The sequence below is a fragment of the Lampetra fluviatilis genome, chromosome 29 (assembly GCF_964198595.1).
Source record: "Lampetra fluviatilis chromosome 29, kcLamFluv1.1, whole genome shotgun sequence".
Classification (NCBI taxonomy): Eukaryota; Metazoa; Chordata; class Hyperoartia; order Petromyzontiformes; family Petromyzontidae; genus Lampetra; species Lampetra fluviatilis.
Genome location: NC_136303.1, coordinates 12,016,141 through 12,036,922, shown reverse-complemented (window position 1 = coordinate 12,036,922; position 20,782 = coordinate 12,016,141). Strand labels below are relative to the sequence as shown.

Sequence of the window (20,782 nt, the reverse complement as noted above, 5' to 3'; positions counted from 1 at the left end):
TTGTTTTATTTTTATTATTTTATTATTTCCATTCTACGTGACTTTACCATGTTAAACACGCAAGCCTTCTGATTGGTCAAGCCCCGTGTCTCCCTTAGCTACGCCCCTCACTCACTGTGGCTCCGCCCCTCACGCACTCTCATTGGCTACATGCACCCATAAGAGGCGGAGTCTATTCTGCAGCGCACCAATCGGTGTCTTTGTGTATCTCCCTTGCGTCCGTCAACCCATGCGGTTTAGTCGTATTTTTGTTGAACAGGGAAACTGAGTTTTCAGGTACATTCGGCGTACAGCCGTTTCAATAAGGGCAAATAAATGTCTTTATTTGTGTTTATCCCTGTTATGGGACTGTAGGATGAACGTGGATATTTATAAGGGCCAAAAAGGTCTGAAGGTCTGTAATTAGGTAGGAACTGATAAAGGGTTTGACAGGCATATCCTAGCAAGCAAGAAACATCCTCCTGGCTCATCATTTATTTGGTGATTTGCTTTCAGCGCCTCTCACGCTGGGTTACCGGTGTGCAGAGCCAACATCGCTGTGGTCTCAAAATTTACAATATTTTAGAACAAATATCGCGATATTAAATATACAGTACTTGCATCATATATATCTGACCACACAATACAATAATAAAATGCACATGTTCCGTATTCTACAGATTAAGAGATACTCCAGAAGGTAATATATACTTCAAACTTGTGCCCAGTCGAAATAACGTTACACAAATCTGTTCACGCACACTTACAAGGACAAATATACATTAACACATTCATACATACCCAGACTGTGAGGCAGCCGCAATTTTTGGTAAAAAAAAAAGTGTCTTATAATCTGGACAGCACGGTATTACAAAAACTAAACAATGCATCAATACTACACTCGTTTGTATAAACATTGTAAAAGAAATGCATTCCTTTAGGATGCTTGAGTGGTTACGACGTCTTTGGAAATGATAGACTTGCGTGGTTCCTTAGAACTTTGTTTGGGTTCGAGTTTGCAAGGATCCTCAGAGCTTTGTGTGTGTTCAAGTTGTAGGGTACATGGATCTTTAGAACTTTGTTTGGGTTCAAGTTGTAGGGTGCATGGATCTTCAGAACTTTGTGTGGGTTCAAGTTGTAGGGTGCATGTATCTTTAGAGCTTTGTTTGGGTTCAAGTTGTAGGGTACATGGATCTTCAGAACTTTGTTTGGGTTCAAGTTGTAGGGTGCATGGATCTTCAGAACTTTGTTTGGGTTCAAGTTGTAGGGTGCATGGATCTTTAGAGCTTTGTGTGGGTTCAAGTTGTAGGGTGCATGGATCTTTAGAACTTTGTGTGGGTTCAAGTTGTAGGGTGCATGGATCTTTAGAACTTTGTTTGGGTTCAAGTTGTAGGGTACATGGATCTTTAGAACTTTGTGTGGGTTCAAGTTGTAGGGTGCATGGATCTTTAGAACTTTGTTTGGGTTCAAGCTGTAGGGTGCATGGATCTTTAGAGCTTTGTGTGGGTTCAAGTTGTAGGGTGCATGGATCTTTAGAACTTTGTTTGGGTTCAAGTTGTAGGGTGCATGGATCTTTAGAGCTTTGTGTGGGTTCAAGTTGTAGGGTGCATGGATCTTTAGAACTTTGTGTGGGTTCAAGTTGTAGGGTGCATGTATCTTTAGAGCTTTGTGTGGGTTCAAGTTGTAGGGTGCATGGATCTTTAGAGCTTTGTGTGGGTTCAAGTTGTAGGGTGCATGGATCTTTAGAACTTTGTTTGGTTTCAAGTTCAAGCCGTTTTGTTATGACTGATGTGGCTATACATTTCGGCGGCGGCGTTACCTTTGCGGTTGACAGCCACTCTTTTGCGAAGGAGATATAAGACTCCTTGACCGAAGGTGTAGTTTTCGTCAAAGTGTGAGATGCATTTGCAGCTTTGGAGGCAGTCGAGCTCGAAGTGGTCACAACTTTTATCACGGGGGTCACTGGATGCAAGGTCACGATGGACGGGACCTGTGCTCGCTGCGATAAAGTGCCCGGGGTCGTTTTGAAGGTTGCCGTTGCTACTCTGGATCGTATGGCAGCCTGAAGCTTGACTTTAACTTCATCGCGAGAATCTGCAGAGGAGGAAACCACCACACATGGTCGCGTCGTCTTTGCAGTTGCACGTTTCATAATTATACGTCCCTGACCAATGGACTTAGTCGCTTCTCCAGTAGATGGCGCCCCGGTAACACTGCCCTCTGTATTTGAAGCACTCGTCTCTTCGCCTTGTTTGCTGCCATCCACAGGCTGCCTTGTGTTTTGCACAGGAGAATTTTGACGGGGTGATGATGGTACACTCATTGTTGGCTCGTCAGTCTGGCTTGCTCGGTTGATCAACATGCTGGTGGTCGCGGGACCTTTTGGGAGATCACGCGGTTTGTTTGGAGAGTTGCCACCATGTTGACTGTGCAATGAACATTTATCAGAACCCGTCACGTGAAGTTTGGCGTTTCTTCCTTTTAAAATATCGATTACCTAAGAGAGAGGTGCGTAACACAGTATGAGTAGACTCATATATCAATGTACTTGCATTGGCGAGAAAACACAAAGTATGAAAAGGTAAAGGTGCAGCCCTGCAATTTATTGCTCAGGCCATTGCTGGCAAAAGGACCTCCACGAGAGGGAGCAACAAAGAGCCAATCTCGAGGGTATAACTGGCCTACTCTTCAAGACGTCTTGTAAGAGGTGGGCATACCCACATTTTACCCCACCACTGCAACCTACCGATCAACTGTAGTGCACCCATTTATGTTACTGGGCAGGGGGTAGGGATGTAATAAAGTTGCACCATTGCTTCTGCTGCCACGCTGGATGATTGAATTTAACCCGCAACCTCGAGAATTACAAGGCCAGTGCGCTGACCGTAACACAACGGCAACATCATTGTGCAAATTAGTATCACGAGGATGGAGATAGCTGTAATGGATGGAACATTTGGACCATGCCGAGTTGAACGGCGTGGTCCAGGGGTGCCGTGGTGGAGGGATGTTAGCTGCCTCGCCTGGTATACAGGAGGTCAGGGGTTCGATCCCGACCCTAATGCCTATTTGGGGTTCACATGTTCTCCCCGTGGTCACGTGGATTTTTGTCCAGGTCCTCCGGTTGTTCCCTCCACATTTAGAATCAACATGCGTTTAGAGTATTTGGCTGCAATACATTTCCACGTGATAAGCCACTTCAATGGGCTATCATTTGTGGACAGGTCGCTTCTGAAAAAAAGAGCTATATACAACTGAGTAGGCCTTACCTGGTAAAAATAAGAACAGCTTTTAAAATAATTTGAACATGACATACAATACCTGCTGGTTGGTGGTGACCGTGTAGGCATTGTCATTCTGCGTGTTCTTGAGTCCAACGTTGGCGCCGTGCCTCACGAGGAGGCACGTGATCTCGAGCAGGCCCCGGCCACTCGCCACGTGCACGGCTGCATTGCCGCCGTACGTCTGCTGGTTCACATTCGCACCATTCTGCAACAAGGCAGCAAAACCGCAGCGTTAACACGCAGGATTTCATAGACACGACTGTGATTCACAAGAGATGTTTGGGTTTCGCCACGTAATGATCTGACCAAATAATGCGTTGTGAAACCCTCCGCCAACCCGACAACAGCTCAGCAAATTAGATTGCCACGTCGACGACAGACATTTAATGCGCCGATTATATATTGCTTCAGCTCACCGGCAAGTTGAAGAGCAAGACTCACAGAAAAATGTTGGTATGAGATACGTGACGTTTCATTTGGAAGTACCCCAAACATCATCAGGGAAAAACGTATCCAGGCCTCAAGATGAGAACTCAGGAACTGAGCTTAACAATTTCACCTGACCAGGCTTCCTGAAATAGAATCCATGCCATTTCAGGGCACAACCAATCAGATGCGAAGCATATGTTAAGGTAATGAGTACATATTTACTAATTTTATGCAAATGTATCACTGCCAATGATTAACATTCCATGCATCTGTCGTGGATCGTGAATGCCGTGTGCTACGTATCACCCCCACGTGCTGAAAATCCGATGTTTCAGCGCCACGTGCTGGGAGCAAAACGTTGGACATCATGGCAAACAAAATGACGGACAAACCGTAAGCACATTGGAGAGACTTGACATGAGCAAGCCATCACGGAAGCTTGGCGAGGTGACAATACAAAGGAATCGAAAGCATAAGATACCTTGATTAGAAGTTCTACAATCTCTTTGTTGTCATTTTCCACTGCGTAGATTAAAGCAGAGGCTCCGTTTTTCCAATCCTATGAAACAGTATAACAAGGAGGAAAAACCACACATGTGCATTGATTATGTATCGCTATCCAACGTGTAAATAAGGATTATTTGTTAATGTGCGCGACCTGCTGTGACATACAGATCATAAGCATTGACACTGATGAATAAAAGTTGGCAAAAATGAGAAAGTTTGAAAAAGGGATGGCGACAATTTGAGGCCTTCATCCAGCAGTGGAGTGATCACTGCAGACGATTATAAACATCATCTTCCGAGGCACACGAGATGACGTCACAATATTTGCGCTCCTCTTGATACGACACACGGTGACATTATCACGAGGCGCACGCATGGAACGTGACATCATATGTAGCCTTGGCCGAAAAGGCTTTTCTTTTTGGCGCTGGTTTATTTATAGCTTTTAGACAACCCTCTGACCAATTTATGTCTTAAGATCTGCTTTTATGTTTAGCTTGTTGTCCTTCCCCCACGCCTCCGATTAGCACGATTGGCTACGTACGGTGCGAAAGAAGTTCAACATACGTACACACAATTTGGTCGGTTTTTAACAGGGTAAGTCCATAACAGCGACACCACTTCATACTTTATACTCTAAAATCCCCTTTGCTGGGACTTATAATAAGCAACACTGTCATTCGGGCAAGCATGTTTATTTTGCAGTCGCTTACTAAGGCGTCGACATTGACTTGATTCTCAAGCAGACGGGACACAGCACTGACGCAACTTCCCTTCACTGCCACGTGCAGTGGAGTCATCCCTGTACACGCAAACAGCACGACATTGTCATAATTCTAAGAAAAAGATCAAAGTACGTGCTTTGTTTCACTCTTTCAACGATTTCAACATATTCCCTTGACGTAATAATGTGTTAATCTATCCGCCTATTGGCTTTTCAGACCAATATTATTGAGCAGCATAATATTGGTCTGGAAAGCCAATATCCTGAAAAGCTGATGAGCTAAATACTGTTGTATATGAGGAGACAGAATGGAATTTCACTTGTGTATATATGCTTTAAAACAAACATAAAAATAGTATTAAAAATAAGAACAGGTTTTACCATTTCTGGCAATAAAACAGGAGGTTCATCTTCTTGGTTCTTTCGGTAAAGTCACGTAGAAGGGAAGTAATAAAATAATAAAAATAAAACATAATAAAATAAAATAATTCTCACGACGTTTCGGCTAGAACGCAAGCAGCCGTCTTCAGGTGAAGAATGAGACACTACCAAGCTAGGAGCTTATATATAAGCTGGGTTGGAGGTGGAAGAGCGCCTTAACAAAAATAATGTGCATATGAAGAGGAATTTAGCATATTCATGGGAAATGCGTAGGAGGTGGGTGGGGGGGTTTCATAGTCATATTATGCCCATGCATTATGCAGGATCAACAGCACCAAGGGGGGGGGTGCAGGGAGTAGCATTAACAAAGGAAAGGAATGTTAATAGTATGTAGCTGCAGTTACTAAACAACCACGTAGAAAACTAAAGTATAAACTACATAAAAAACTAAAGTATAAACTGCATAGCACCATCAGTATACTTACTATACTCTACAATAAGCTGAGTTACTAACAGCAAGTAATACATTACAATTCTACGTCGTAAAAATTATATAATATGCTTCCATCTAAACTTTATTCTCTTACATCACACGAGCATACACCGTACTATATACTGCCATATATAAACCCAACATTAAATTATATACTGTATTGATGAGGGAATTCTTCTGGGATGGATGGTGGTGGGAATCCGGTTTTAGGTAAGCATCCGAATGGGTGGCTTTCCTGTAGACAGAGTGGCTCATTGAACCATCAGGTCTCCTTTTGATTAGGACATCCAAAAAGGGTAGCTTGCCATCTTTTTCGACTTCCATAGAGCCCAATGCATCTCCGACCAGGAACACATTGCCAGTGAACTCAAACACGTACGCCAAGCTCTTAAGGCTAATGGTTACTCCGACTACACAATCCGCAAAGCCATCACTCCAACCATCAAGAAGGATCCTGTTGAGGAGCCTTTCAAGACCATCACCTTACCCTACATTGCTGGGGTCACAAAAAAGATCTCCAAAATCCTGATTAAACACAAGATCCAGGTCCGATTCAACACAGTACATAAAATCCGTGATCTGGTACCGTCTGTAAAAGATGTGGTTCCAGACATACAGTACCCTGGCGTCTACAAACTAAGTTGCCTCTGTGGTAGCAGTTACATTGGGGAAACCAAACGACATGTCTCGGACCGCATCCGTGAACATAAAGCAGACCTGAAACACGGTAGGACAAACACCTCAGCTGTGGCAGATCACTGTTACAACTCAGTGGGCTCACATGACATTGACTTCTCCAAGACAGAGGCTCTCTGCAAGCCATCTGGCTACCATGAGAGATTCGTTCATGAGGCGATCCACATATACAAACACAGAGACAATTTTAACCGAGAAGATGGATTCTGGCTTAGCAATCATTGGAAGGACGTAATAAACCATTTCGGATCTTAACTGATTGTGTTCACGTTTACGGTGACTTTCAGACCGCGTTCCACTCACTGGCATTGTATTCTCCGCAGGGAATGGATTCTTTGCTCCGCTGCAAGTTTTCCCCCCACGACTCACCCATTGACACGACGGCCAATGGTACAGCGTATAATAACAAATAGTATAACATTTATATGCTTAATACAATGTACAAAGTAATATATAGTATCGTAATTGTATAGTAAACGTATAGCAGTGTGATACACATTAGGGTGAGTAGAATAATACATAGTGTTATATTAAAATGTATAAGGTATAGGGTGGTTTATAGCAATACAGTATATAATTTAATGTTGGCTTTATATATGGCAGTATATAGTACGGTGTATGCTCGTGTGATGTAAGAGAATAACATTTAGATGGAAGCATATTATATAATTTTTACGACGTAGAATTGTAATGTATTACTTGCTGTTAGTAACTCAGCTTATTGTAGAGTATAGTAAGTATACTGATGGTGCTATGCAGTTTATACTTTAGTTTTTTATGTAGTTTATACTTTAGTTTTCTACGTGGTTGTTTAGTAACTGCAGCTACATACTATTAACATTCCTTTCCTTTGTTAATGCTACTCCCTGCACCCCCCCTTGGTGCTGTTGATCCTGCATAATGCATGGGCATAATATGACTATGAAACCCCCCCACCCACCTCCTACGCATTTCCCATGAATATGCTAAATTCCTCTTCATATGCACATTCTTTTTGTTAAGGCGCTCTTCCACCTCCAACCCAGCTTATATATAAGCTCCTAGCTTGGTAGTGTCTCATTCTTCACCTGAAGACGGCTGCTTGCATTGTAGCCGAAACGTCGTGAGAATTATTTTATTTTATTATGTTTTATTTTGATTATTGTATTACTTCCCTTCTACGTGACTTTACCGAAAGAACCAAGAAGATGAATCCCTGCAGTCACGAAAGCTTTAAATCGAAAAATAAAACAGGAGGTGTTAAGATGTTCAAACACCAAATAGAAACCTCTTGCAAGGCATCAAGTCCGCATTAACCACACGTACTTGTGGTGAACATGCAAACAAACATGCTCTGATAATATTTGCATTGTCTTTGAAACTGGCCTACACCAGAGACAGCCTTCTTCATGGCCTCGTCTCACCAGTGTCAGACCACAGAACAGCAAAAGGCGAACAATACAAAGACAATGCGTGATTTAGAGCATTTATAGCTGTGGTTGAGCAGCATTGCAGTGCCGACCAAGAGGCAGCCCGAGGTGAGATGGAGAGACAAGGACACAGCACATGAGATTGAGCCTGGAGGTCTCTCTTGAGTTATCACCGGGTCAAGCAACGTCAACTCGACACTTAACACGGCTCACAGGGCAAAGTGGAGGACAGGAAAGCAGCACGGCCAGTCTTGGTGGCGAGATGTTAACTCCCTCGCCTGGTATGCAAGAGGTCGTGGGTTTGATCCTGACCCTGATGCCTCTTTATTTGGAGTTTGCATGTTCTCCCTATGGTTGCATGGATTTTTCTCTGGGTCCTCCGGTTTTTCCCCCCACATTTATAAACATGCGCTTAAGAGTATTTGGCTGCTATGATTTTTCCACGTGATAAGAAACTTCGTTGAGCTATCATTTGTGGTCAAGTCGCTTCTGAAAAAGAGCTACACAGCTCAGTGGGCCTTACCTGGGGAAATAAAAAATTGTTTAGTTTTCGTTTCATATAAACGAGATAAACATGAAAAATGTAAAACGTAAAGTTTATTCTTTAACAAGGCAATAACTCAACAAACAAAGATGGCTCTCATTTGCCAGGTTGACATGGGTCACCAATATGACAAAAGTAATAAAGTGCAATTGAGCACAACGATGAAGTAAATAGAAATCAGAGCAAATTCAATCAAAATAGACACGAGAGCAAACGCAACCATGTGGGCATAAGATGTTGAAACCTGTGGACAAGCATAACCAATATTAGATTTATTATTTGGTTCTTTCGGTTAAGTCACGTCTAAAGATAAAATAATAAATTAAATTAAATAATAGAATACGACGTTTCGATTGCAACACAAGCAATCATCATCAGGTATAATGAAATAGCGACATAAAATCTAACCAGAAAACTATAGACAGACATATTAGCAGACATATATCACCAAGATACATAGCGGGAGCAACACAGGTAACAGAGAGGGGTGATCGCCTCTGTGGGGTGGCCTTAAATAGACAGAGGGGGGGCAGAGGCAGAGAAAAGGAAGGGGGGTTAGAGAAAAAATTAGCATATCAATGAGTGGTCAACAGACGTGGTGCTGCACGGCAAGTAAGCCTGAAAATCAGGAGGACACACTAAAATTAAATAACCTAGTAAAATATCGAAATGTAATGTAATACAACACAGAGGGTCGGTCAACACACAATTAACGCATAGCCTGGTTGATTACGTATTTCAAAGATTGCTAAGTTAGAATTTAAGTGTGAACATTCTAAAGAGGACACAGGCAGAGAAAACAAGTCGCCAGAGAGAGAAAAAAAAGATAAGCTTAAAACTTCCCTGTCGAATTCTATTATTTAATTTAATTTATTATTTTATCTTTAGACGTGACTTAACCGAAAGAACCAAATAATAATTCCTGCAGTCACGAAAGTTCTAAAATTAAGATTGAACCACTTCTACGGGGAAGTTTTAAGCTTATCTTTTTTCTCTCTCTCTGGCGACTTGTTTTCTCTGCCTGTGTCCTCTTTAGAATGTTCACACTTAAATTCTAACTTAGCAATCTTTGAAATACGTAATCAACCAGGCTATGCGTTAATTGTGTGTTGACCGACCCTCTGTGTTGTATTACATTACATTTCGATATTTTACTAGGTTATTTAATTTTAGTGTGTCCTCCTGAATTTCAGGCTTACTTGCCGTGCAGCACCACGTCTGTTGACCACTCATTGATATGCTAATTTTTTATCTAACCCCCCTTCCTTCTCTCTGCCTCTGCCCCCCCCCTCTGTCTATTTAAGGCCACCCCACATAGATGATCACCCCTCTCTGTTACCTGTGTTGCTCCCGCTATGTATCTTGGTGATATCTGTCTGCTAATGTCTGTCTATAGTTTTCTGGTTAGATTTTATGTCGCTATTTCATTATACCTGATGATGATTGCTTGTGTTGCAATCGAAACGTCGTATTCTATTATTTAATTTAATTTATTATTTCATCTTTAGACGTGACTTAACCGAAAGAACCAAATAATAATTCCTGCAGTCACGAAAGTTCTAAAATTAAGATTGAACCACTTCTACGGGGAAGTTTTAAGCTTATCTTTTTTCTCTCTCTCTGGCGACTTGTTTTCTCTGCCTGTGTCCTCTTTAGAATGTTCACACTTAAATTCTAACTTCGCAATCTTTGAAATACGTAATCAACCAGGCTATGCGTTAATTGTGTGTTGACCGACCCTCTGTGTTGTATTACATTACATTTCGATATTTTACTAGGTTATTTAATTTTAGTGTGTCCTCCTGATTTTCAGGCTTACTTTCCATGCAGCACCACGTCTGTTGACCACTCATTGATATGCTAATTTTTTCTCTAACCCCCCTTCCTTCTCTCTGCCTCCGCCCCCCCCTCTGTCTATTTAAGGCCACCCCACAGAGACGATCACCCCTCTCTGTTACCTGTGTTGCTCCCGCTATGTATCTTGGTGATATCTGTCTGCTAATATGTCTGTCTATAGTTTTCTGGTTAGATTTTATGTCGCTATTTCATTATACCTGATGATGATTGCTTGTGTTGCAATCGAAACGTCGTATTCTATTATTTAATCTAATTTATTATTTTATCTTTAAACGTGACTTAACCGAAAGAACCAAATAATAATTCCTGCAGTCACGAAAGTTCTAAAATTAAGATTGAACCACTTCTACGGGGAAGTTTTAAGCTTATCTTTTTTCTCTCTCTCTGGCGACTTGTTTTCTCTGCCTGTGTCCTCTTTAGAATGTTCACACTTAAATTCTAACTTAGCAATCTTGTGAAATACGTAATCAACCAGGCTATGCGTTAATTGTGTGTTGACCGACCCTCTGTGTTGTATTACATTACATTTCGATATTTTACTAGGTTATTTAATTTTAGTGTGTCCTCCTGATTTTCAGGCTTACTTGCCATGCAGCACCACGTCTGTTGACCACTCATTGATATGCTAATTTTTTCTCTAACCCCCCTTCCTTCTCTCTGCCTCCGCCCCCCCCTCTGTCTATTTAAGGCCACCCCACAGAGACGATCACCCCTCTCTGTTACCTGTGTTGCTCCCGCTATGTATCTTGGTAATATCTGTCTGCTAATATGTCTGTCTATAGTTTTCTGGTTAGATTTTATGTCGCTATTTCATTATACCTGATGATGATTGCTTGTGTTGCAATCGAAACGTCGTATTCTATTATTTAATCTAATTTATTATTTTATCTTTAGACGTGACTTAACCGAAAGAACCAAATAATAATTCCTGCAGTCACGAAAGTTCTAAAATTAAGATTGAATATTAGATTTAATACACTTGCAGTAATAAAATATGGCTTCGACAAATTACTCCTCATAACTATTCATCGTAAAATGTATTTACAGGAAACCATCAAAACGAACGTGGGGTGACACCTGCATTGGAATGTAAGCAGACAGGGATATGTGAATGTCGACTACGGGAGGAAACCGGCCAGGCGCCGCGGACACACCGGCAAAGTCGTGGCTGTTGAGGAGCGCTCGGCAGGCTGGCTGGGCGAGCAGCAGGGCAAGCACGTCGGTCTGGCCGGCGCTGCACGCCAGGTGCACAGCATTCATGCCATGACGGTCCAGGGCAGCGGGGGAAGCTCCTCCACTCAGCAGCACGGCCACGAGCGCCTCCTGCTCCGTGATGATGGCCAGGTGCAGCGGCGACTGCGCACACGGTGCCGAGCCGCCGCGTCTATGTTACGCGCACGGGCGGCTGTGGGCCGACGTGACCCCGCAATTGCTCGCTTGCACCACCGCTGGTGGGTGGGCTTTCAAATCAGAACGTTTCTTTATCCTGGAGAAATCCGATGAGCAATGGAGCTCTTTTTCACAGTTGTCCAGTAAGGGGCTGGGTCAGAAAGTTATATCAACAACACAAAAAAATGATGGGAGCGCAAAGTATAGGAAAGGTAAGTAAATCACTAAAACTAATTTAAAAACATACGTAAAGTATACCTGATCAAATTGCATGAGTACATAAAATCCCAAGCTTGAGCAAGGCTTCTACCAGACTGAGCTCTGAAGAGCCCCTCTGGAAGGTATTTGGCCAACGCTTCAAGATGTCTTGGAAGCCGTGAGAATACACACACTTTAACCCCACCACAGGCGACTTTCCGATTGACTGTGACATAAACATTTATATTGCTGGGTGGACAGAGGCGGGAGGCATTCAAGAAACCCGCACCATTGTTTCAAGTGCCTAACTGGGAGATGGAACCAGTGGCTTCACCGGGAGATGGAACCAGTGGCCTCACCGGGAGATGGAACCGGTGGCCTCTGGATTGTGTACCAACTACTCCACCATGGCAGAGTCCCAACAAGTATGACTAACACACACAGAGTCAGAGTGCTTTTATTTACATGTCTGTAAGTGTGGGAGAAATCAAGAGTAATTATTAACATAATCATTGGCAGCATGAGGCCCCTTGACTATGTGGGTATTCATCTTCTTGGTTCTTTCGGTAAAGTCACGTAGAAGGGAAGTAATAAAATAATAAAAATAAAACATAATATAACAATTCTCACGACGTTTCGGCCACAACGCAAGCAGCCGTCATCAGGTGAAAACCAGGTCTGTCGAGGCGACAGCGTCTGAAATTCAGACGCTGTTTGCAGAGGGGCTCTTCAGACGCTGTCGCCTCGACAGACCTGGTTTTCACCTGAGGACGGCTGCTTGCGTTGTGGCCGAAACGTCGTGAAAATTGTTATATTATGTTTTATTTTTAATATTTTATTACTTCCCTTCTACGTGACTTTACCGAAAGAACCAAGAAGATGAATCCCTGCAGTCACGAAAGCTATGTGGGTATTGTTAGTGTCTCGGGGGATTGAGGGGTAACCCTTCCTTTGAACCTCGGGGAACCTTCCACTGCAACTGATAAAACATCTCTTACATTTTGCACGAGTTCATAAAGGTATGCTGCGACGGTGCAATGGTGAGCAATCCCAGACTTACAATCCAGAGGCCACACCAGTTCCATCCCCAGCATGGCGGTTCAAGCAATCGGGAAAGTTTCATAAATCCCCCCTCAACCCTCCTCCCCTCCCCCCACTGCCTATGTCCACCCAGCAGTAAAAATGTTCATGCGACAGTTGGTAAAGTATGGGTACTCCCCTCTTTTCCAATAAGGCTTACCAGCATGGAAGAGTAGGCCAAATACTGAACTGTCTGGAGGGGCTCTCTCGATCTCCCTCTAGTCGAGGCCCTTCCACCAGCAGTGGTGTGCGCAGGCAATTGCAGGTTTGCACTTTTACCTTTCATACAAATACAATCCTGCAGTTTATACCAAAAGGAACTTAATTTTAAATGTTGCGTATACAGTATTCGCAACAAATTTAAGCCATCGAAGCACAGTCAAGTTAAGGAATTAATTAATCAAATCAATCTTTAGTTTACGTTCCAATATCGCTCTCAATAAAGTGGGCATCGGTGCACATGACAGTAGAACGGGAGCAGCACAGGGGGTCATAGAGCACACAGGAATGAACGGGAGCTGATATCCACGTGTTTACGTGTGCAGAGGGCGACTTGTTGGGCTGCTTCACTCCCAACCGCACGGCGCGACAAAAAGAGAGCAGTAGCAGCACAGCACAGCTGCCCACTTCCAATTCTATGGCGAGCGAAGAGCAGTACTGTTTTTGATGATGCTGGTTGTAATAACTGGTCAAAAGTCGTACTCGAATTGTAAATGTTGTGGGTTTACTCTTCAACACACCAATTTTCTGAACAAGTAACGAATTGGCATGTTTTGTTTACATGATAACCCTTACTAATTGTCTGTGTCGGGTGGTGGCTGGTTTAATGACACATTTATATTTACGCGATCTAACCAAAAAACCTATATTATGGCCACAAGTACTGTCCGCTTGGTTGGCTACCAGTAGGAATGTGTTGCGGATCTACGTCTGTAGGTCTTGATATTTCCGTGTCTGCACGTATGTGTTGGGATACGACACGCAAAGACAAAAAAAAGGATCCCCCTTGAACAAACCGTTGGGGCAAGTGATGTTAGCGAGCACCTATTAAGGCCAGCACGGCACACGAGGGGGTCGGTAGCCAGCACCACTCCTGGCCGCCTGTCTACCCAGTGCCGATTTTTACACATCACACCAGGTAATCATTTGAGGCTGAGTCGACCTAGGGGAGGCCCAGGACCGATTCATAAAATCGTCACTAGTATTGGCTGCAAGTAGGAATCAAACTCGGGTTACCGTGTTCGTAGCGCAGCGTGCTAACCGTTGCACTACCGCTCCCCATATAATATATATACAGATGCATCGGCACAGACATACATGACACACGGAAATATAAAGATAAAGACCCCCTATGTAGCCTACACAGGCAGTTGGGGCAAGCACTGATAGCGAGCACCTACGGTGGCCATGGCAACAACAATAACAACCACCATTCGCCACTAAGTGGCGGTGACGTCACCACGACGCTTGTGTCAGGCTGTGCATCTTGAGGCCACGTAAAGTATCCAACGCCCGCTGGCAGGAGGTCACGGGGCAGACCCAGATGCCACAGGTCGACTGAAACGACCGGCTGATGCACCACCTTTGTCCCTTACTGTGCCAACTTGCTGTGCTTTAGCCACCCGGCGCTCCGCTCGTTGTTGTGAGCGTCGCTCCTCTGCCCTCCATTGTTGTTGGAGCGTGACTGCTTCAAACTGCCCAGTAGCGTCCTTCACGAGCCTCCTCCACAGAGGCCGATCTTGACACCGCTGGTACCAGTCATCGGCTTAAGCTCCACATCCTCCTGTACCACATCACTCCATCTCCTCTCTAGTCCGTGCCGCGCCCGTTTTGCCTCCTCGATCCGGCTGAACAAAAGCTGTTTAGGCATGCAGTGGCTGGGCATGTGGGCTACATGGCCCAGCCAACGCAGCCTTGCCTGCTGGAGGAGCTCACCGATGGTATTTTGCCCCGATCTTTCAAGGATTTGTGAGCTCCTCACACAATCCAACCTGGTTAAACCCAGGATGGATTGCAGGCAGGCCAGCCTAAATGTTTATAACCGGCGAAGATGTTCCATTAGGGGGGTCCACGTTTCGCAAGCGTAGAGAAGGGAGGGAATGACCATGGCCAAGAAGACCTGAAGCTTTGTGCAGAGCGACAGACTAGGTAGCTTCCACACAGCGTTACGCAACCGATGAAAAGATGAGGCCGCTCAACTGATTTGGAGTGAGACCTCTGCTATTAAACTGGAGCCGGTCATGAGCACACTGTCCAGCTATGGGAAACTCTCCACTCTCTCCACAACTACCCTCGATAAGCCTCCCATTGTATCTGTCCCAGATGGAAATTCTTCCGGTATAGCTATTGAAGGCTTCACGAACTACCTGGTTGAAATAGATGTTAAATAATGTGGGAGCCAGAGGACATCCCTGTAGCACCCCAAGGAGTACAGGAAATGGTTCTGACTCCCAGCCGCATAGTTTTACCCAGGCCCGCTCACCATCATGAAGGTCCTTAATGATCCTGAGCGGAGGGTCAGGGACTCCGAAAGCACGAAGAACTACCAAGAGCCCAGGCCTACTGATGGTATCATAGGGCTTGACCAGGTCAATAAAGCAGAGATGTAGGTATTGTTGGAATTCCCTACACCTCTGCTTTAGCAGACGGACAGAAAATATGGCATCTATGCAGGAATGCCCTTTCCTGAAACCACATTTGGGCTCCGCAAGCCTCTCCTCAGCGTGCCTAGCAAGGCGATGTTGAACAATCCTTGCCAGAACCTTTCCCGGCACACTGAGGAGTGAGATGCCCCTGTAGATATTACTCTGTGCGGTCCCCCTTCTTAAAGAGGGGGACCACCAGGGCATCCTTCCAGTCCTGTGGAACCCATCCAGTGGTCCAGACTGTTGTTATGATGTCAAGTAGGGCAGTCTGTGCACAAACACCACCCTCCCTCAACATTTCACTTGGGAGATCATCTCTGCCCGGTGCCTTTTCTAGTCTCAGACTCTGGATCGCCTTCAGTACTTCCTCAACAGATGGCACCTCAGCCAGCCACTCACAGGGGGTGACTTCTTCCAATATTTGAGGCACTGCAGCCTCGGCAGGATCATCCCCACTTTGTCCCATGTTGTTATCCAGGCTGAGGGATGTCCCCTCCCCCAGGACCTCACAGAAATGCTCAGCAAATCTGCAAACCTGTTCCCGGGGGTCGGAGATTGGATCACTGTTCTTTCCCCTAATGATGGTAATAGGTGTGGCGCTGCAGGTTACTTTTTTAATGAAATTAAAGAGCAATTTATGATCGTGGGCCATTGAGGCAGACTCCATCTCCTCAGCAACCCGCGACCACCACCCATCCTTGCAGCGCCTCACAGCTCTCTGAACCTCCGAGTGAAGGCTGCGGTAAGTCTCCTCATTCTCCGATGTGGGATGCTGTAGCCGATGAGAGTGGGCCTGTCGTTTTTTCTCAGCCAGCTTGAACACCTCCTCTGTCAGCCAGGGTATCTGGGGAGATCTGGACCGTGTACCCAAAGCAGCCATTGCAGCTGCATGAGCCACAGTCCTAAACCCCGCCCATTTCCTCTCGACATCAGGAGGAGTGAGGGACGATGCCAACCCCAGCCGCAGGCGATGTTTAAATTCTCGCTTGCAACTTTCATCAGCTAGCTGGGACCATGCCATTAGGGGTTTAAATGGGGTCCTGGGTGTACACCCACCACTGGAGTGGAAGAATGGCAGGCACATCTTACAGATGACCAGTCGATGGTCAGTGGGCAGATCAGCTCCACGGTAGGTCCTGGTATCAAGGACGTGGGCCCGCATCTGCTGTTCCGTCACTATGTAGTCCAGCAGATGTTCTTGCTTGGACCCGGCATGCATCCATGATGTTGTGTGGATGCGCCAATGCCGGAACAGCGTGTTGGTAATTACAAGCCCATGGGCTGCACAAAAATCTAGCAGCCTCCTGCCGTTGTTATTGAGTTGATCTGGCCCATGCCTTCCAATCACTCCAGGCCAGATGCCAGCATCATGACTAACTCGAGCATTGAAGTCACCCAACAAGATGACTCTATCCCGAGGGGCCACTTTAGCTAGCACCTGTGACAGGAGGTCATAGAAGGCATCTGACTCATTGGCCTTGCCTGCATCCCTCTACGGATGTTCATCTTCAGTGGGGGCATAAGTAACCACGACCACCACTCCTCGTCTCTGGTTGATGGGAAGGCGAGCCCTAAGTAGCCTGGAGCTTACAGCTTCCCACACCTCACCGCCACGCTCCCAAACCCCCTTCATTCTTTTGTTCAGAAGAAGAGCCACTCCCTGTTGTTTGGCAGTCTCCGAGTAGAGGACTGTCCATCCGTTATGGTGGCAGGAGCCAGAGCCGGTCCACCGGACCTCCTGAATACCATAGAGATCCAGGCGGTACCGGTCCAGCTCCCAGTGAGTGTTCAAACATTTCACGTAGCCACACATAGTTTTTTTTATTGTTTCAGGAGGACCCCCGAGGGTAAAGATTCAGTCTCCTGGCTCCGCCAAATGTTGTTTGGCCAGGAGACATCAGACGCCTGACCCCCCGGGGCCTCCGGTACAAGCTTATTAATAAAAAATTATGTCGTGGTTTAGCGGTAATTAATTGAAGGTGGAGGGGTTTCCAGCCCCTGGCACCCATCCAGAGCCCCCTTTTGGCCGCTGTGGTGGTCACAAATGCCATGAGGGGAAAGGCCAATCGAAATTGGCCCTCCCCCCACAGCACTGCCCACGGAGGAGGTAGGGGGTTGTTTTGCCACGGCACACATACAGGGACGTACAATTTATGCACAACTCTTACAACACTAACTCGCTCTTCGGGGAAAGTCCCCACCTACTATGGAGAATAAAAATAACATCCTATCACATTCACAAAATAAACCGTATGCAAAGCAAGATTACAAGCGTTTCCGCAGTGACAATATCGTACAGTATTTGGCCAAGGACCAATTCAGATATCACTCGCTGATAACTTGGAATCGAACTCAGGTTGCCGGGTTTGTAGTGCAGTGCGCAAACCATGGGAGTTCTTTACACCGGTGTAATTGTCCTCACTTGGTGGAGGCGGTGGTGGCAGTGGTGGTGATGGTGGCAGCGGCACGGCTCACCTGGTGTAAGTGGTTGTAGACATCCAGGCTGATCCGGCCCATGTGGAAGAGCTGCACGATCTTGTTAACCATTTGCACATTCTGCTGCACCACAGCGATGTGTAGCGCCCTGTCAACAAAGTCCTCCAGGAGTCACGTTTGGTACAAGGGATACGGTGGACGAAGAATATATCGTCTTCCACGCGAGATTAATAATCACAAATAAACTAATAAAAATACTCCCAAAATTGAAACAGCCGTACTCTGCTGACACCACAGCAGACCAACAAATCGGCAGAGTGTTTGTGTCTTATGCCCTCAAAATCAAGCATGAATACGTTCACTCGCTTCCATCAGAGGATGTAGGGTACAAAGCTGGCAGTCCGCCACCCTGCCAAATGTATTTAGCGAAGGCTTTGACGCGTGGACTTTCACACAGGTAGAGCAGCAGATACACAAGGGAGAGAAATAAATAAATACGTAAATGGCCCTGGTTAATGCATCTGCAGTATGAACCACTGCGGGTGCATTAACCGGAAAAAAATATACGCGATCTCTGCAAAAAGTAAACCAAAGAAGCATAATCATTGTGTGCAAGCATCACGGCCATAACAATTGGAAAATTACTCTGCAAATTACTGCAATTGGAAAACGCAGGGCAATATTGTCCTCCTACTGCTAAAAACTTAGCAGGGCCCTACTGAAAGGGAGACTCTACAATGCTCACCTAGGTAAACAAGGGTCATTCATAATAATACATCAGAGATCGTGAGCAGGGGAGCATTAATGCTCTAACTACTCTTCAGCTCCAGCTTCATGCCAGAGCAGAAATACATGAAAAAAGCCACAACGATGCCCACGCATCAGATACAGTACAGTGCAAATATAAAGTCACGATAACGTTGGAGAAATATTTAACAAATACGGGTAACACCGGTTCACGAAGGTCAGTTCGCGTGCAGGCGCTGCGTGGATTGCTGCAGATGTTTCACTTGTCGGTACCACCTGAGGTGGCGTATCGTCAGTGGTTCCTATTCCACGTGTGAATGATGTGATCACTAAGGGCACCGCGGCGTCGAGATGTTAACTACCTCGCCTGGTGTACAGGCAGTCGTGGGTTTAATCCCGATCCCGACCCTAACCCTTGCTGTATATTTGAAGTTTGCGGTGTCTCTCTCCCTGTCGTATGGATTTATTTTCCGCGTCCTCCAGTTTTCCCCTCCACATGTAGAATCAACATGCATTTCGAGTATTTGGCTGCTATAAATGTCCACATGATGATAAGCCACTTCGTTGAGCTATCATTTGTGGCCAGGTCGCTTCTGAAAAAGAGCTATTACAGTTCAGTGGACCTTACCTGTTAAAATAAAAATATAGTTTTTATAGTTTTCATTTATTTATAAAAAGTTAAATAATGCACTGCTATTGGCAATATAAATACATCGGTACGACTAAAGTCTTGCTTTGTTAGGCGATACAAATTCCTGGCGCGATTGATTAAAAAGCGTGGAAGTGATTGTATGCACTGTTTGCAAAAGTACATACAGTCACGCGGGGAGTGCATAAGTGCACTAATCCAAAACGGCTTTGATGTCGTTGCCTTATTTGTGGTGAAGGCTGGAAAGTCCCCGACAACTGAAAGAGGAAGTTCTCATTGCTCCGTGATGGCAGCTGGCCCGAGACTCCAATAGGGGGTGCACGCAGGGGACTTTCCCCTACAGTGTCACTTGTCCCAGCCACAATGAACGAACCAGCAGTGGAGGAGACCCTGAGAATATCGCCTGGGAGGGGTGCGGTGTTGCGTTCTTGGGAAGTGCCGCGAAAACCAAAACCGCGATATTCAATACTTAAATCGAACCTAAATAATGGGGATGGGTACTGGACACGGCAAACCAAAAACAGACGCATCGCAATTGAAATAAGTACTGTACTGTATGCCACAAAAACGAAACTAATTGTAATGAACATGTAAACACCCGATACAAGAAACATTCCTGCACGATAGATTGTAGTATAAATACTGAATACTGCACTTATATACAGGATGTGTGTGTGTCCGCGAGTGAGGCGCGGTAGCGAAACGACCGGTTCGCGCACTGCGCTACGAACCCGGCGACCCCAGTTCGATTCCCACCCACGCCCGCCACCAGTGATAGCGATTATCTGGATTGGTGCTGGTCCTCCCCTAGGTCGACTCGGCCTCAGATGAGTACCTGGTGCGGTGTTTAAAAAAACATCGCCACTGTGGAGACAAAGGCGGCCAGGGGTGGTGCTGGCCACCCACCCTATCGTGTGCCCTGCCTTTCTTCATAGGCGCTCGGCTAACAGCACTTGCCCCAACAGCCTCTTAAGGCTACACGGGGGATCTCTGTCTTTGTCCGTGAGATGCCAGCACAGCAAAGGTTGAGGTGCCACCGACTGCCTCGCGTCCCTCGTGAAAGGTCAAAACTCCGGTGACCCCCGCGGTAGCTCAATTGGTATACAAAGCGAAGCCGCGAACGATGAACTCGCGATATTCAATGGTCTCCTGTATAACAGACAACATTTGAAGTGCACTTACTTCACACATGGGAATATGCTCACTCGTTGTATCCACACTTTTCTCGTACAATTAACTTTTTAAAGACCGCACAAATATAGTTGTTACGGTATTTCGTGTCCTGTGCGTTTTTACTGTTATCTATTCGAATAGAACCAAGGAACGGAACACGTC

The 20,782-nt window shown here is 45.4% G+C and overlaps 1 protein-coding gene across 2 annotated transcripts in view; it reads right to left on the bottom strand.

Moving 5' to 3' along the window:
• Nucleotides 1-200: 200 nt before the first annotated feature.
• LOC144943016 (uncharacterized) overlaps nt 201-20,782 on the bottom strand; it is a 28,778-nt gene continuing 8,196 nt past the window's right edge. Inside the window, exons 4-9 of one of the 2 annotated variants that reach the window (XM_078870146.1) lie at nt 18,091-18,199; nt 11,458-11,659; nt 4,913-5,001; nt 4,174-4,251; nt 3,301-3,468; nt 201-2,476 (exon numbers count right to left, since the gene is read on the bottom strand). In XM_078870146.1, the coding sequence (XP_078726272.1) occupies nt 917-2,476; nt 3,301-3,468; nt 4,174-4,251; nt 4,913-5,001; nt 11,458-11,659; nt 18,091-18,199 (2,206 nt within the window). In that variant the 3' untranslated portion in view covers nt 201-916. The remainder of the gene's footprint in view (nt 2,477-3,300; nt 3,469-4,173; nt 4,252-4,912; nt 5,002-11,457; nt 11,660-18,090; nt 18,200-20,782) is intronic. The other variant, XM_078870147.1, reaches the window with a different exon arrangement.